This window comes from Biomphalaria glabrata, chromosome 4, assembly GCF_947242115.1.
Source record: "Biomphalaria glabrata chromosome 4, xgBioGlab47.1, whole genome shotgun sequence".
Classification (NCBI taxonomy): Eukaryota; Metazoa; Mollusca; class Gastropoda; family Planorbidae; genus Biomphalaria; species Biomphalaria glabrata.
In genome coordinates, this window is record NC_074714.1 from 11,084,697 (window position 1) to 11,102,735 (window position 18,039).

The 18,039-nt window shown below is 36.1% G+C and overlaps 1 protein-coding gene across 2 annotated transcripts in view; it reads left to right on the forward strand.

Moving 5' to 3' along the window:
- LOC106054127 (uncharacterized) overlaps positions 1 to 18,039 on the forward strand; it is a 426,772-nt gene that overhangs the window by 141,433 nt on the left and 267,300 nt on the right. The window contains exon 1 of one of the 2 annotated variants that reach the window (XM_056025642.1): positions 15,889 to 16,042. The exons of the other annotated variant lie outside the window; for it this stretch is intronic. Coding sequence (XP_055881617.1) covers positions 15,985 to 16,042 — 58 coding nt within the window. The 5' untranslated portion in view covers positions 15,889 to 15,984. Of the gene's footprint in view, positions 1 to 15,888; positions 16,043 to 18,039 lie in introns of those variants that run through there. 2 annotated transcript variants of the gene reach the window in all.

Consider the following 18,039-nt stretch of genomic DNA (forward strand, 5'->3'; position numbering starts at 1 on the left):
TGAGGTGCCGCCACTGCGTGCTTAAGTACCATCATAAATATTCCAGTCATGAGTGCACCAAGGGAGACCATCCCACAGAGTTAGTCTGAGACGTTTTTTTGAATTCTCTCCCTTTCTCAGATGGCTTTTATTAATTATCGATTTATGCTCTTAAGGTTAAGACCTGAAATGCCAAAGTCAATTTTCTTACTTTTTTTAAAACTTCCTTTTCGGTTACTTGTGTGTGTGTTTGTGAGTTTGTAAGTGTATAGTCTCTCTCTCTCTCTCTCTCTCTCTCTCTCTCTCTCTCTCCCTCTCATTTCTTGTATTCAAATAGAAATGATTCATTCACCCCAGCAGTTAAAAAGTAAAGGAAGTCTAACATTTATCTCTTGAAAAGAAAAATGGCGCCAGTTCAATTAGAAATAGGGTTTTACCAGTTTCTTTTTTAAAAGTCATTGTTTTGGACTGGACCTTGGGTAGGCTTACGGGTTGGAGGGGGAGGAAGGGGAGAATTGAATGGTGGGTCACCTTGAGGGAAAAAAAGCCTGTTGATTGGTAAAGAGGAGGTGAACTACCTCAAAGGGATGTAGAGCCGCTGGGGTTAGTTGATGGTGTGGAAGTTGCAATTCTACAACATTCGTTTTCTTAAAATTCCTAAACAACAGAAAAACATTAAAACATATCTCCTATATATAGCTTAAAGAGAAAAAAATATTTAAACAAAAATGTAATAAACTTTTAAAGCTTAAACCGTGTATCGAATTCTTGATTTTGACACCCTCACCTCCATGTAGGAACGATGCTACCCAGTAGTCCAACGGCAATCTATATTTATAATTATTATTTATTGAGACTTTCATTATATAGACATATAGAAATAGATCTCATTTAGAAATGTATCTTGTACATTACAGACGTTATTTAAAAAAAAAGAAGATAATTACGTCCTAAGCATTTCATGTGTCAATCTAGTCGTGTATGTTAATCAGGGATTTAAACTCTGTTACGTCTTTAGTTTTCCTGGCTGATTCAGGCAACCCATTCCATTCTTTAATGGCACTAGGAAAGAAGGAGCACTTGTACGAATTGTTCTAACGAAAAAAGCCTCCATCTTTGTGTCTTTCTGAGTATTTCATTAGGTTTTGTTTTTCTATTTGTAAGTTATTGTTTGGTGTTTTATGTATTATAGCTACTTTACTTTATAGTCGTCTGTCCTAAAGTGTCTCTAAGTTTAGTGATTTTACTAATGGTGTTACTCAAATCAAATTTGAATATTCGTTTGTTATAAATCTCACTGCTCTATTTATGTTCTAGTTTCTTTATGTTTTCTTGTGTTGAGTGATCCCAAACAGAGGAGGCATATATTGGGAGAAATAACGTTTACAAACTTTTTACCAGACAGACAGACAGACAGACAAAGAGTTTTGTAATAACCAATGAATGTTACATTAAAAAAAAGATTTTCAGTTTAGAGTTGTTTCTCTATCAAGTATTATTGTAACGTCAAAAATAAAACACACAACTAATGGGCTACCTTCAAATGGGCTACCTTCAAATGGGCTACCTTCACGAGGAACACTGTTGATAGGACGTCTCAGAAAGGAGTAAATGCACATGAAACATTTGTTACTGCAAACCATGACGTCAAAAATAGTAAAAATACAAAACAAACACCCGTGCCGCTATTTGAAATCGTTTAAGCGAATGTAAGTATTTCTACTTTTTTCTTACACTGTTTTATGGAGACCCCACTAATTAATATAAGCCGCCTTAAGGTGACCACGACTTTTAGAGTGCACGTCATATCAACACAGGATAAACACTATTGAATGACCTAAGGTTCAAGGTAGGTCGCATTGTCCTACCGCCCAAGGCCATGTGGTGCAGTCTGTATGTCATGGCAGAGGGAGTTAATCGATAGCCAGCGTCCTATCAGGCAGAAAAGTGGAATGTTTGCCAGGTAGTAAATTCTTGGTATGATTTGACACGACAGCCAGTCAACAAGGCTGCTCATGATGGTCGGATGTTCTGTCGGCTGCTGGCAATGTTTCGATCCTAACTCTAGTCCCACTTGCACTGACACCTGAGTGAGAGACATATGGCAGTGAGTTTAATGACCTCACTGACAACAAGGTCAAGCGGCTTCCAAATGCAATAATCTTAACAAGGAACCAATAGAATCACGTATTGTCAAACTCGTTTATGTCTAACCACGGATAATATCAAATTGCAAATATGAACTAAAACCAATTTCACTTAATATTCTAAATTAATTCCATGTCTTGTTGTATAAAAACATGTGATAAGAACGTATATTAAATAACTGCTTAGTCGGTGGCATGTGCTGCTGACAGATGTCTTGACATTTCAAGTTTCGAACTCACTATCCTCTGACATCGAGCAGGATGTTTGGGCTAGAAAGTAAATCACCGTTGGTAAAGAATGTCTGCGACTTAAAGAAATGAAAAGATGAGCACTGCTAGAACAATACATCTAGATGTACATGATGTTGAGTGAAGTTAGAACAATTCAGTGGGGCTCTGTATTTTGTATAGCTGTGTCCTATAATCCAAATATGATCCAAATTCTAAAAGTAGACTCAAGTTTTGTAGAATAAATACCATAGTTTCTCATAATGAAATAAAAGTATTTACTGCCTCATGCAAATTCATGAAAAAATTAAACTAAAACTATGTACATAGATAAACTTCATATAAGTAACAAATTCACAAAGTAAAAAGCAAAATATAGTAACAAATCTTGATGCAATCGTAAATAAATACAATAAATAATTGCTTAATGTATCAACATGATCAGAGAATGCGTGAGGCGTTAGAATCTTACAGAGACCCACCCAGTGACACACTTTCTTAATCCCAAGTATGCCAAGTCAATTTTTAAGATAACTTTTCTTTCGGTCTCAATTCCATGTTTTGAAAAATGTGTATGTCCATACGTCAACGTTCATCGTTAAATGTCATGTCAATATTTGTGTGGAGAATCTCAGTACTCTCTAATCTTGTTCTATGCAAATCTGCGTCGACCCAATTTGTGCTACATATTTTCCAAACATTACCGGAGGCTCAACACGTGAAGGACCTCAATGCCACATATCTGTAGTGTTTTTATTGTATTCTCCCTCCCTCTGTCACACACACACACACGCCTTTGAACACAGAATTCCATGAATGCCACATCTTAAAAGTGCACAGAGTCATAAAAAAGAATCTGTAACAAGGCAATTTAAATTGTCCAACCCCGTTTTGTTTTCCGTCAGTTACGTCACGGTGGTCTCCCTGGACATCGGAATTTACAACAACAAAAAAAGCTCTGTCTGTATCGATACCTGTATCGATACCTGTATCGATATCTCTTATCTTTTTTAAATCTATATCGATTCTCTCAACAATCAGACAATAAATAAAGAGTATAAATATTTAGATATACAAACTTTTCAGTTTCATAACGATACTTGCCTAAGTCAGGCCTAAGTCGTTATTAGTTCTGAAGTCAACCGAGTCATATTTGAAAAGTAAACACACTGAAATTATTTCAACTATAAAACTCTTGGAACAGAGTTTGGAGCACGAGCCAAAGAAGAGACCTGTGACAGGAATGTCCCAAATACTAAACGACAGCGCTCATATCTCCACAAGCTTCTTGTTGTCCTAAACAGGGGCCGGCAACCTTTTGAGTCGGAAGAGCCAAAAATTAAAATTTACTAAATTTCAACGTTTTTAAAGAGCCACAAAATTTTTTCTTCCCAACAATAAATAGTGCTCGTATAAATATCTTTTTATAAAAAGAAAGAGAAAGAAATAAGAAGTAAGCGAAAATATCTTTTTATTTTATTATCTATAGTATTTTTCACAACAAATTAGATTTTTGCACGACATTAGCTGTATCTTCTCCTCTAGTTTGTCACGAGAGCGGTAGCAATCCAAGAAGTTCTTCTTTTGGATCTTGGGAAGACATATATCTGACAAAAAGGCCAACTAATACCGAGTCTTTTTTGTCGCAAGACGCGTAAAATCAAGTGATAAGGCAGAAGAAAGTTGAATATCTTCCACCTGCAAATATGTTACATTTCAAGACATGAGGGAGGGGTGCGCTGAAATACAAGTGGCTGAGAAATAGAATCGGTGCCTAATCCTCGTTAATCGAATCAGAAAGATTTTCAAATGTTTTTTTTCGATAAAATGAATAATATTTGCGTAAGGGACTAAAGAGCCGCAGCTTAACATCCAAAGAGCCGCATGTGGCTCGTGAACCGCAGGTTGCCTACCCCTGTCCTAGATCACAGACAGGAAGCAGACGGTCGGATTCTTTATTCAAAGTTATTGAAACTCACTAAGGCACGCCGCGCCATATTTCTCCGGACACCCCCCCCCCCAGCCCACATTTTATCTTTCTTCTCGCACAACCAACGCTGGCTGGAACTGTAGGCACGCTAAGCACGTGGTTAGGGCATAGCAGCGAAACAATTAAGACAATAATTGAAAAAAAACAAAAAACTTCTGAAAAACAAACCTTATATTAAGTGTATTTGTATCATTTAGTTTTAATCAGACAAGTAATTAAATTTGTAATAGATCTAGACTGAAAATAATGAATCTCTGAAATATTTTACAAAATCGTTTATGTTTACCACAATTTCATTATTTTAGCTTTTTCAATGCCCTATGGTTTCACTTGCCGGACCAGTTGAGGAGAGACCTATGTTATCTCTCAACGTTAGCCAATGTTGTAAGTTTGTAGCTATGTAGACATTGCTTTTTAATCAAGGAATCGATTTGGGTAGCATAGAAATACACGCTAAAGATGTATCCTCAATTTTAAAGAAAAATAATTTCCGGTCATAATGACAATGTCTTCGTTTCAAAATAATAATTTTAGTTTCAGAGACATGCTATCAGCTAGTCTATGCCAGTGAGGGCAAAATGGTGCCTGAGTTAATCTTTAATAGCGCTTACAGGGGGTGTCTCTGTTACGCTTAAAGAGTGCTTTTTGGTCTGCACAAACCACATTCCATTATATAAATACCTAGCTCAGACTAGATGTCTAACAGTGATTTACAAAACCTACGTCGTTTCCTAGCATAGTTCATTAGTTAACTGTAGATCATACAAGTATGATGATCATGTCCTGAGGTCAGAGTACGTACCTGTGTTCCAAAAAAAAACACAAAAAACATTGTTTGTAATTGGTGTACAATAAAGAAGAATAAGTTTAAGAAGAGCGCAGATGTAAAACAACGTTTCTCATACTTTTAACAGTGACTCACCCCCCCCCCCCAACTTCCCCAACCCAAAAACAAAAAGATTCGTTTGCGCATCCCCCCCCCCCTTATCCTGCTAATAGGTCTGTAAGCATCGGGGCCAAGCTTATTCCTGCATTGTACGCTTCCGAAATTCATAATGTTTTGATCTTTACCACATTTTACTCTTGGAAAGAAAAGAGCGTCTAAGTCAAAGTGAAACTTGGAACAGGTTGAGACTGAAGTGTGAGGATATATTCGAGACATCTGAGCACGTACGTACGTAATGGGATAGATCCAAAGATCAGACTGGTGTTCAGAAAGATGTTATGTAAAAAAAAAAGTGTCAACTGAACCATGGTACATCACTCGTAAGAAATGTAACCCTTCTGACGTGTCACGTCAGAAAGTACTGGCTAGAATCTCATCTTTCAAAGAACTTTATGACTTGATCTTATTGCAGACGGTTCTCACAAAAACAGTCGGAATGATCTTAATTAGTAGATGTAATGACTTATGTGAATGTAATCATTTCTTTTTAAGCATTGATAAAATCATTTTGACTTGAAATAATTCTCAAATCTGGTTTTAAACTATAATATTGTTTCTTCTAAACAAATAAATAAACCCAGCTTCGCGTCTCTACTGTCAGCACCCAAAGAAATAGGGGGGGGGGGGGGCATAGTATGAGAAACGCTGGTCTCAGAAGTTCACAAACTCACAAAAAGGGAGAACTTACATTCTTCTAATCTGATTCTAAACTGAAAACAAAATTTGTTGTTGATCTAGATTCAGCAAAAGGATTGTTTTTTTAATTGTATATCTAAATACTTTATAACTGTTTTACTCATGTGCTGTTCATTGTTCATCTATAATGATATTTGTTATGAGTAAAAGTTTTTTTTTATTGAAAACGCGATTCTTCTTGTAGATGCCTATTGAATATCGTCATAAACACAGCGCAGTGTATCCAACACGGTGAATACCTAAGGTTTGACGTGAGTTGGGACCGCTTGTCGAATTAAAAATATGCATAACGTAACGACAATATATAAGACAAATCAAGTCATGTAATAAGTAATTAGTTCTAAATGAAAATGTTTGTTAGTTATAAATAATTTTGTTAAAAATGGAAAAATTTCAGAAAATCATAATTGTTTTTTTAATATATTAATGCACCCCTTTATGCCCCGGGCATTGTACCCCCCTTTTGCCCTCCCTCCTCTCGCTACGCCTCTGTGTCGAGACGAAGATCAGCAAGTCTGGGGCATTCAAAAAGAATATGAGGCACGGTTTCCTCTTCTTCCCCTCTGTGGGGGCACAGTGAGTCATTGATGCTTCAGATTTTTATATTATTTTCCATTGACTACGCGATGGGTCCTTCAAACATTTCAGATTCTTTGATGTTTATGTCCGAATTTCAAAACGCTTAATCCAAGATGGCCATTGCAGTAGCCACACGGGTGGCCGAGTAATGCCAATAGAATATACCTATGCTTGTTGAAGTATTTGAAATACATTGTCTAAATATACTTCCTCTTGTAGCTGATAACATGGTACATTATAAGCATGACCACACCGTCTCCAGCAAATCAATACTTTTATCTTATACATTTCAGACGTTTCTTTAAAAGATAAGATAATGACAAGCTATGCGAATCCATGAGTTAATCTAGTAGTGCATTTGAATAAGAGACTACACTCTGCTAATTCATTGGTTTTCATGGCTGATTCAGGTTCCCCTTTCCATGCAGTATGGCACTATAGAGGAAGTGCACTTGAACGAATTAGTCCTAACATTTGCAATTCATCTTCTAGCCAGTTTTTTGCTGCTGAGCTGCAAGTTCTTTTGAAGACTGTGCCAAAGAAAAATAGTGTGCTGCTTTTATCAGTAGTTCAGCACTGCCATACAGAGTGTTAGTTATGTTGGACTTCATAGTGGTGGTAGGTTTTGCTTAAGGTGGATTAAAATAGGTATTTAAATAGGATATGATTCATAGTTTCAAAACGGTGGGCGCAGTGTTTTAGGATGGGTGGGTGAGTGTGGGTGAGTGTGATTTTTTCTGCTAAGTTGATAATTTAAAGTTGTGTGTCCTGTTGTTATTTGGAAGATTGTAGATTGCTCTTTGCGGGGGTGGAAATTAATACTATCCAGTTTGTGTGGCTTGGTCATTTCTGTGTACATTACTCTGCCTGTATTGCCTGAGGCCCTTGAGGACACATTATATGAAGTGTGCCTTTATATTTGTTTTGTTACTGCATTTGAAAGCTATGGCTAGTTTGTTTCTGTTCTGAAGGGTCTCTAAACATTAAGTGATGACACAAATCATAAAAGTGTGCCAAATTTGAATATTTGTTAATTTCAAATTTCACTCTAGTTTGTGTCTTCCAGTTTCTTTATATTTTCTTGAATTGAAAAGTCTCAAACAGAGAGCGCCTATTCTAATATTGATCTAACCAAACTAGAAAGTATTTTAGTTCTATGTTCTTTTTTTTTATTTGTACATACAAAAATAAACCCTAATGCTCTTTTTTTTTTAAATTTTATCCACGATATCCCATCCTGTAAATATTAGCCATAGTTCTACAGTAACTTTGAACACGAGTCTATAAAACTCTAGTAAACCACAAAACTAGTAGGAGTTGTTACGTTCCTAAACAAACAGGTCAAAAGTTAAATTTAAATATTACTATCCATGAGCAGCAGATCTTCAAGTAGAGGAGCATAGGCCTGCTACATTAAGTAATTCACTGACCAAATAAACATAGGCCTGCTACATTAAGTAATTCACTGACCAAATAAACATAGGACTGCTACATTAAGTAATTCACTGACCAAATAAACATAGGCTTGCTACATTAAGTAATTCACTGACCAAATAAACATAGTACTGCTACATTAAGTAATTCACTGACCAAATAAACATAGGCCTGCTACATTAAGTAATTCACTGACCAAATAAACATAGGCCTGCTACATTAAGTAATTCACTGACCAAATAAACATAGGCCTGCTACATTAAGTAATTCACTGACCAAATAAACATAGGCCTGCTACATTAAGTAATTCACTGACCAAATAAACATAGGCGTGCTACATTAAATAATTCACTGACCAAATAAACATAGGCCTGCTACATTAAGTAATTCACTGACCAAATAAACATAGGCCTGCTACATTAAGTAATTCACTGACCAAATAAACATAGGCCTGCTACATTAAGTAATTCACTGACCAAATAAACATAGGCCTGCTACATTAAGTAATTTACTGACCAAATAAACATAGGCCTGCTACATTAAGTAATTCACTGACCAAATAAACATAGGCCTACTAGATAAAGCCAATGAACTTTGACCCTAACTATATGAAACAGATAATCATTTCATTCGTAGTAAATCTTCGTGAAGTCCAACAGATGTACTCAGGCTAATGGGGGATGGGGGAATCAATACTTAAAGGTGAGTAGTGTGTCCAAGTGTTTTTCAACATGCTCTCTCTCTCTCTGTCTTGTCTCTCTATTAGTCTCTGTCTCTCACACCCACACACACACTCTCTGTCTGTTTATCTCTCTCACTCTGTTTCTCTCTCTCACTCTGTTTCTCTCTCTCTCTGTCTCTCTATCAGTGTCTCTCTCTTCCTGTCTTTTTGTTTATCTCTCTCTCTCTCTCTCACATTCTCTCCCAGCGATTAGAAAATAAATACACGAACAAAATGAGTTACGGCCGAGAAAAATACCCCCCCCCCCCGCCTCTCTGGGAGGACAATGTGATGCAACGAAGCGACCTTGATATCATCTGTTGATTGTCTGTGCTCTATCATGTCCTCGGCAACTTAGCGCGCTCCTTTTTATTCAGTGACGTCATTGAACGGAAACAACGCAACATGTCAACTTCCGGCGCTGGACCAGAAACTCTTTTTCGTTATTACCTTGTCCCTGTTCTCTTCCCCCCCCCCCCCCCTTTTCCAGTCCCAGTTATCTCCTTTTACCTCTTATCTCCCCTTACTTCACTATTATCTCCCTTTTCTTCGCTATTATCTCCCTCTATGTATCAATACAATACTAAATTAATCTATCGTGCCTAGGCTCATAGTGATTAACACAGGAAGTAGACTAGTCATACAATACTAAATAAAAACATTAATTTTGATTGGCTTTTTTTTTAAAGGTTTTTTTTTCATCTTCATTTCCAATTAAGTTTGATTATATTTTACATAACACATAACAAGAGTTAATAATACAGAAATTATGAGTCCAATACACGTCTTACAAACTTAGTCCAAAACACATTAGTCCAAAATTCCTCTAGTCCAAAAGACATTTAGAGATGATGCCAGACGATAGCTGACTAATAGCAATATTGCAAAAGTTCCGTTAGGACAGCGGCTCTCAACCTTTTAAGTTTGGCGACCTCTTTTACAATCCCCCCACACACATACAGCAAGAGTACATTATAACAATCCATATTTTCGATGGTCTTAGGCGACCCCTGGTAAATGGTCAATCGACCACCAAGGGGGTCGCGACCCACAGGTTGAGTACCACTGCGTTAGGACAATTTCTACAAGTTCCTAACAAACACAACATAAAATTGTCCTGGTTAAATGTTGGAAAATATCAACCCTCACAAGAGACACAAAAACTTGAAGAGTGTATGTATCCCTGTATGAGGTCCCACGTGAATGTTACTTAATAAACTGTCCTGTCATTCCGGAGTGAATGTTTTAAAATAGATACTTCATAGGAGACAAAGAGTTTTTGAATAACGATAGAGATCACGGGATCGCGAGTTGCAGTTTATGAACTGTGTCATTAGGAAAAGATGTCCAGTATTGACATTCAGATATTTCTGCAGACTTCTGCGAAATTTGCAGTGGATGATGTTCACGTCTGTAAGCCCATTTATCATGAAGCTAACCAGCACCATACTTCAAAACGAGAACCTTATAATTTTTCTTTGGCTGTCATGTCGTTGTCAGGCTGTAGGCTAGTGGTCCAACAACCCATGGAGGTTTAAAGCGATGTCATTGAATCTTTATGCAGTTTTCAATAGAAACAATTGTAGGAATATTCAGTGAATTAACAAAATATTCGTTTGGTGCTTCTATCTTTGAAGATAGAGGTGCATATAAGAATATAAAATTATCCAAAACTAACAAAGAATTAAATTAATTGTAGATTTTTAACATGAATTTACGTATCTTAAGTGGTGAATATGTATCATAATATTAAAGATGAAAGAACAATTAAACTAAAATAACAATTTTATCTAGTAAAGTACTTTCACATTGTTTACATATTATTATTATTATTATACATTGTTAAAAATGTTAGAAGTTAATAAAATGCTATACTGACAATTTAAGTTTCACTGCTTTAAAAGATTTCATACTAAAATAATAAGACTTAGGTTAATTTATGATTTAGCTCTTTTGATAAATATACAAGAGAATTTAAGAGCAATAAATATACGTTTAAGTAAAATTATATAGGAATTATATAAAAATATTTTTTCCCTTACTGTTTGGGCTCCTCTTGGCGGGAGTTCAGAGCGCAATTAACTTCCTTCACTCCAGAATTCGTCTAGATTCTAAATATTAAAATCAAATTTTTGAATATTCAAAACTACCGCCGAGACGTGCTTGAGACCCCTCGCTGTATGGAAATGTTTCAGATAACTCTAGACATTTTCCATGTCTGTACTGGCTCATTAACTTGTCATACCAATCATTTGTTTACTTATTGATCTATTCGTGTATCAACTCATTAATCGACTACTTAATTTACTCATTAAAGTACAGCTTTGCTTCTTCCCCGACATTTTCATCTGTCCAATGTAAAACTCACAAACCTCTAGGACTGAAAACTAGACCTAAACAAACATGTCACACTTGGTAAACAGTGGAATAAAGGAGGAACCTGTCAACGAGTCAAAACAAAAAAGACAACTCCTCTCTAAGTGAACACAAAACTAGGCTATCCATGCACTTATTGTGTCTCGCGCCGGATATCACGCGAGAGATTTTTGAAATCTCAAAACCATGTTTTAATTAGTGTCATTGTACTTGAGGTATGTGGTCCTTTCAAAGCAGACAGGGGATCTACTTCCGCCTGACTGTTGGTGTAGAAGTCTCAGGTCGAACCAACTGTTTCATTGAGTAAAGATGTTGGTAGACTCATGTTGTTTATTTCTTCTAGGAAACTCGCTGGAGCGTGAATTGTGATAGATAGTAGTTGTTTCTTTGGTGGATATTGTGTTTACAAAATGTTTGTTGGCATTAATTTAACTATATAAACATTTTAATTATATGCAGGTTATAATAGATGTACGTTGCAATCTGTTTTAATGTGATATTATATTTGAAGTCCAACTCTCTGTTCTTTATAAATAAATAATAAGGCCTTTCTTCGAGTCCGAAAAGTAATTTTTCTTTTTCTTTTAAGCACTTGCAATGATGTAAAGGCCATCTGATTCAGTGGCCCACGGTTAACGAGGGTGTCATCTAGCCAGCACAACAACCAACTCACTTTACTAATATCCGGTGACCGTTAAAGCTGGGTGGACTCAGAGGAGTCCAAAGATCCCGAAATTTAAAATCTTTACCAGTCTTTACCAGGACTCGAAGCCGTTTTGGGTGGGCCAAGTGCTTTACCGCTCAGCCATCGCAACATTCATGAATATTTCACGTATCACGTGACAATCCGAAAGCGTTCTTCACACGCTGTGCTCGCTCATAATGTTGCTCTCTGGATATACAGAAAACTAAAAATCTTGACTTCGTTTCTGAACGGTGATGTCACGTAGTGGTGTGAAATAATAAAGTGCTGAGCCCATTGCCAGAACAGAATGTGAGGGCATCATTTGGTCTTCAGTAAGAAATACCTTTGATGAAGTCCTGTAAGAAATCGGCGCCTACGTGGGCGCCATTATCCCACTGATTGTTAGAAAGGCTTTTATCCAACAACCAGGCCTAGACATGGGGCTCTTCACCCCTGTCCTGTCTGAGGACTCCCAGCAGTGACGGCCATAATGACTGGACATGAGGGGCAGTACCACGTACACAGCGCGCGTCCGCGTTACTGAACCTCACTCGCTATAAGTGGCAGAGAACAGCGCTAACTGCGGGAAGCTTGTCTCATATTCCTATACTGTCACCGCCACTGCTCCGTGCAGGAACTGCCACTCCAGCTAATCCGGTCACTGATGACGGCCCCCTTTGTGGAACGGCGTGACGGACTTTTTGGACTGGGGTACGGGCTACTTGTTCCATCCCAACCCCGAGTGAGATAAAAAAACAAGCTCACCCAGGGAATCCCGCAAGGGCCTGGTTCGCTACTCGTACTTAGACTATCTAGTTCCACTACTAGACGTTTCCACCGGAGGCGCCACGCTGAGGCGACGGGTAGCTGGAATCCTCAGGTAGTAAGAAGTTCTTTGAATTTGATTTTCGGATGCAATGTAAATAAAAGATTTGAACCTAGAATTATTAGCTAGGAAGTTTGAACGTACTATCAAAACAAAATGTCGAATACATTTTAAGAATTGTGTTTTTGTTTTTTGTAATCATTCGTTAGAAATCGAAAACCCTCTGATATATTCTTTTCTTTTTGTAAGATAAAATTCACAGAATTAGCTCCTCAAAAATTAGTTATTTGGCGAGTGTATGTGTGTTGAGTTTTTAGAGAGAGGAGAGAGACACACAGAGAGAGAGAAATAGAGAGAGAGAGAGTGTGTGTGAGAGAGAAAACAAGCTTTTGTCTAAACTTACACTACACACTAAAAAACATTTGTTTGATATCAAATTAATTAGAGTTCGATACTCTGATAATTAACTGTTCTTACAGACAGGTGAAGAAGTAAAGCCTTACACCTGACGCTTTTACAGGCTGGAGCTGTGGGCGAGTGGAGCTCGTCAGCGTAGTATAGCAATTAATACGGGGACTGATTTCACTCTGATTCGATACAATGTAGGTTAGAATAAGCATCACTTAATTCGTAAAAGACATGAATATCATACAAGGATATGATAGTAAGACTTACTTTTCAATACACACTAGTAAATAACGCTGAGGGGGCAGCTTATGTGAATCCAGTACATGTATACATACATTCAATGGATCTCGAAACCTAAAAAGAGTCAGCAGCAACCCACCTTCTTCTGAAGGGCAAGGTAGACGTTCCACTTGGATTGGGGCATTGCTGTGAAGACTTCAGTTGAGTTAGCACTTTAGAGACTGCTGACTAACCAAAGGGACGCCACTCGAAATTGAGTTAAGAGTAATCAAATTCTTTCTTCTTTTTTATTGTTTTATATCGATCAAGTTACAATAATAACTACAAAAATTAAAAAAAAAAAATTAAAAAAAAACACACCATAGAATATAATTTACATGTTTAAATCAAATTGCTGTTTTAATGTAATCGTAATTTTTTTTACAAAATCTATTCTAACTGGTTCAGATAATTTGTAAACTAAACAATTATGTTGTATTCGTCATTGCCAGATTTCAGAGCAGCCACAACCTCAGCATAGACTTCATACAGCGAAACTATGACACGACGCTCGCCCCTTAATATTTTCGGTGTGAACTAATGGCTGCCTGGTCTTGCTGTTTGCGCGCTGGACTGTCGTTTGGATTTATCGATGGTCCCGGGTTCAAACCCTGCCTGCTCCCATCCACCGTCGTCCCGGCAGCAGGTTTGGACTAGGAAGTATTTATCTTCAACTCTGAAGGAACATCCGAAACATGTCAAACATTTTTTGCAAACATTTTTTCTTACCGACTAATGTTTTTTAGATAAAAAAAACAACACTTTTACCAGACAGACAGAGTGAGTTGATAAACGCGTTATACAATTTGTGTAACCGAAACAAAACAATACTAGAAAATGGCGAACAGATTATTTGTAGATTACATTATCATTGGGTGTATTAGAAGCTCGAAAGCAAAGTCACCAAATGACTGACTGACTGACCGATTGATCGACCGATTGATCCTAGCGGTTTGTCAGGCTTTGGAGCTAAATAAAATCCCATACACAGCTACTGGTAACTGAGCCTCTTATATTTTATACGCATATCGTATAAGTGCATTCAGTGATATACACTGTGCTATAAAACCATCAATATTGATTTCCAGGTCTATAGATAACTATTTATTGATTTCACCTAATCTTTAGTTACTGATTTGACCGATACTTTTTTTTTTTTTTTTTTTTTTTTTTTTTAAATCTTAGATCTGACACGACATCATATAGTTATATTTCTTGGAAATGATAGACTGCACATTCAGGTGATTTTTTTTTTCTTTTAATCAAAAATAAAATCTCGCAAAATAATTTTCTAGAAAATATCTCAAGAGATGAGATTAGCTATGTCTTGTGATATCAATACGATATCTTCAAGGTATCAAGAGAATGTACTTAGTATCATTCTACGTACTCCATGATAGCCTGTTACAGACAGAAGATAGCCTTGTCTCTGGTGACAAGATGAAACGGTGATGAGATAATAGAGAGATATGTTACTTAAAATGTAACTTCCTGACCGTCTGGCTAGCCCGTGGGAACATTCTCAAGTATATAGTCAAAGTTGTATTTATACAATATTTACAACATTAGTATTCTAGAACACTGTTTGCGTTTTCGCGATTCCCTTGTGATTATATTCAAGCATTACTTTATGATTATTGTCAAGTACACATTCAGGATTACTGTCAATGTTGAAATCGTAATTAATGTCAAAAATTATTTAATTATTTCTGTGAAAGGTTGCTTCGTCATTATAGTGTAGGATTAATTTATTATTATTGTGGAGGATTAATTTACTATTATTGTGGAGAATTAATTTACTATTATTGTGGAGGATTAATTTACTATTATTGTGGAGGATTAATTTACTATTATTGTGGAGGATTAATTTACTATTATTGTGGAGGATTAATTTACTATTATTGTGGAGGATTAATCCACTGTTATTGTAAAAGATCGTCTTAGTATTATTGTGAAGGATTATTTCACTATTATTGTGAATGATTGTTTCGCTATTGTATTGAAGGATTATTTCCCTATCATTGTGAAGGATCAATTCACTAATATTGTGAAGAATTGTTTCACAATTAATAAAAAAAAATATTTATTATTCATAAGGAAATTTGTCTTACAACTTGTGCATTACACCAGACATAACATTAGAACTACTGAAAACCAAAATATACATTCGCACCAGACTCACTCATAATTCCCGATTATCGTGAAGGATTATTTCACTATTAATGAGAAAGATTGTTTCACTATTAATGAGAAAGATTGTTTCACTATTATTGTCAAGGATTAACTCATAACTCTTGTCAAGTACTTATCTGTGGTAAATCTCGAGGATTACTTCCTGATAATTGGCAAGGATTACCTTGTCCTAGCTGTCAGAGAATACTTACTGATAATTGCAAGGATTACCTTGTCCTAGCTGTCAGAGAATACTTACTGATAATTGGCAAGGATTACCTTGTCCTAGCTGTCAGAGAATACTTACTGATAATTGCAAGGATTACCTTGTCCTAGCTGTCAGAGAATACTTCCTGATAATTGCAAGGATTACCTTGTCCTAGCTGTCAGAGAATACTTCCTGATAATTGGCAAGGATTACCTTGTCCTAGCTGTCAGTGTCCTAGCTGTCAGTGTCCTATCTGTCAGAGAATACTTACTGAAAAAAAGAAAAGCTGTAAAATCTCCTTGACCACAGAATGAACAGATTACAGGACATCAGGCATTTTCTATGGTCAGCATGCCATTGCAGAAGAGGTAAAACACTTATCTTCACTTCATTAACTTGTAAGATTGTGTTCGACGTATTAACACCACCACTTCTCTATAGCACACCACCCAGAGCTTGGACAACTGAAACACAAAAACCTAGATTCTTGATTTTTTCCATTTTCTTTTTTTTTCTTTTTGAAACATTGAATGAGGCTTTTAACATTTTCTATTAATCTTTTGGAAATGCTGTAGTTTTAAACTAGCATTGGTATTTCCTCGAGTTCGGGCCTTGTCTCATTAATAAGGATGATCTAGATCTAGCTGTCTCTCGGTTTTTACATGCATTTAAAGCGCTGATTTTAGACTTCCAAAAGTCGCTAAGCTATTTCTGATAGTTGGGCCCTTTTATGGCCCTTTATGTGTACAGATATTATGTGTCAGGGCTAAATATTTCTTGGGGGCCCAAATCTTTAGCTTGTATTGCCCATAGGTAAATCTGTGTATTGAATCCACATGTTTCTGATGTGACTGTAGGCTGTAGTTTGAGCTGCTCGATTCTAGGTCACGTGTGTCGGAACCCCCATTTATTTTTTTGTGGAAAGTGGATGACGGCGCCCATGCCTACCCCGCAATGACGACACTGGTCAGGGCGTGTAGCGTTGTATACAATCTACATGACCACTGGGGTTACTATAAATACTGTGGTGTAACATTCTTTGTTGTTGCATTCGGTCTTTTAAAAGTCGTTTTTGTTTCATATTTCTTAAAATCCTTTTTTATTAAATTTTTTGTCAAATACAAGAGAAACTCATTAGAAAAATCTACATAAAATTTAAAATAAAATAAAACTACAACAACTTTAAAAAACAAATATATTTAAAAACAATACATTACATCATTTATGTTCTATAACGCAGATATATTTAAAAAAAAAAGAAAAACAAATCATACACATATTAAAAAAACATTGAAAATAAAAATATTGAAGAATCTTTTTTCCCTCTCTAGCTAGGCTGATATTAACAGTCCGGAATTAAAACAACACCAGAAAATTAGCACAATTTGATTCCATCACTAAAGAAAAGGCCTAGATAACACAAATATTATACCGAAGAATAGGCTCATCTTCAGTTTTTTAGGAACATTTTTAAAAATACAAACTTGAAATCCCAGACACCGTTTCATTTGTTTCTTTTCTTTGTCTTCCTTTCCTAGAGGGAAACTTTTTAATCCGTTGCATTCAGTGTTGCTAGAAGCAACGCCCAGGTATTAACTTTCACACAGATTTAACTCATTACAGCCTGGAGAGACCTATACAACTCATGCTTTGTCAAGATAGATTTATATTTAATTTTAACTGGGCTAATCATGGGCTTCAGCGAAATAACAGTACCTTTATTACAAAACTTATATCAACTCACTCTGTCTGTCAGTCTGTCTGTCTGGTAAAAAGTGTGTAAACGTTATTTCTCCCACACGCATTCACGGATCAAGCTGAAACTTCGCACAATTATTCATTGGCATAGAAAAGACTTGAATCAATAAAAGAAGTAACCTATTATTCAATTAATTATTGGTAATTAATAGTTTTGTTTGATAGCAATAAGGGAAACTAATTGTTCAGTATTCACATATATGGATAACTTTGTTGGGTTTAGTCCCCTTAAATAATTGATAACACTATTTCTCCCTCACTAGTACTCCGATCAAGTTGATACTTTAAACAATTATTTATTGTATCTAACAAAACATGAAATATTAAAAAAAAACAACACCCAATTTGTCAATTAATTATTGATAATTAATTATTTTGTTTGAGATCGAATAAGGGAAGTAACGTGTACATTATTGATATAATTTTAACGCGGAGTTCTTCCCCTTTAGATAATCTTTTTTTTTTTTAAATTATTTTTATATTTTGCATGTTAAGTCGTAGAATGTGATAAAGTGTTTTCTATTAGGGCCTAGCTCCTCACCCTCTCTTCAACAGCTTGTGTATGTATTATGTACCTGGTATTAGGTACCTGGCGGAGTAAATAGCA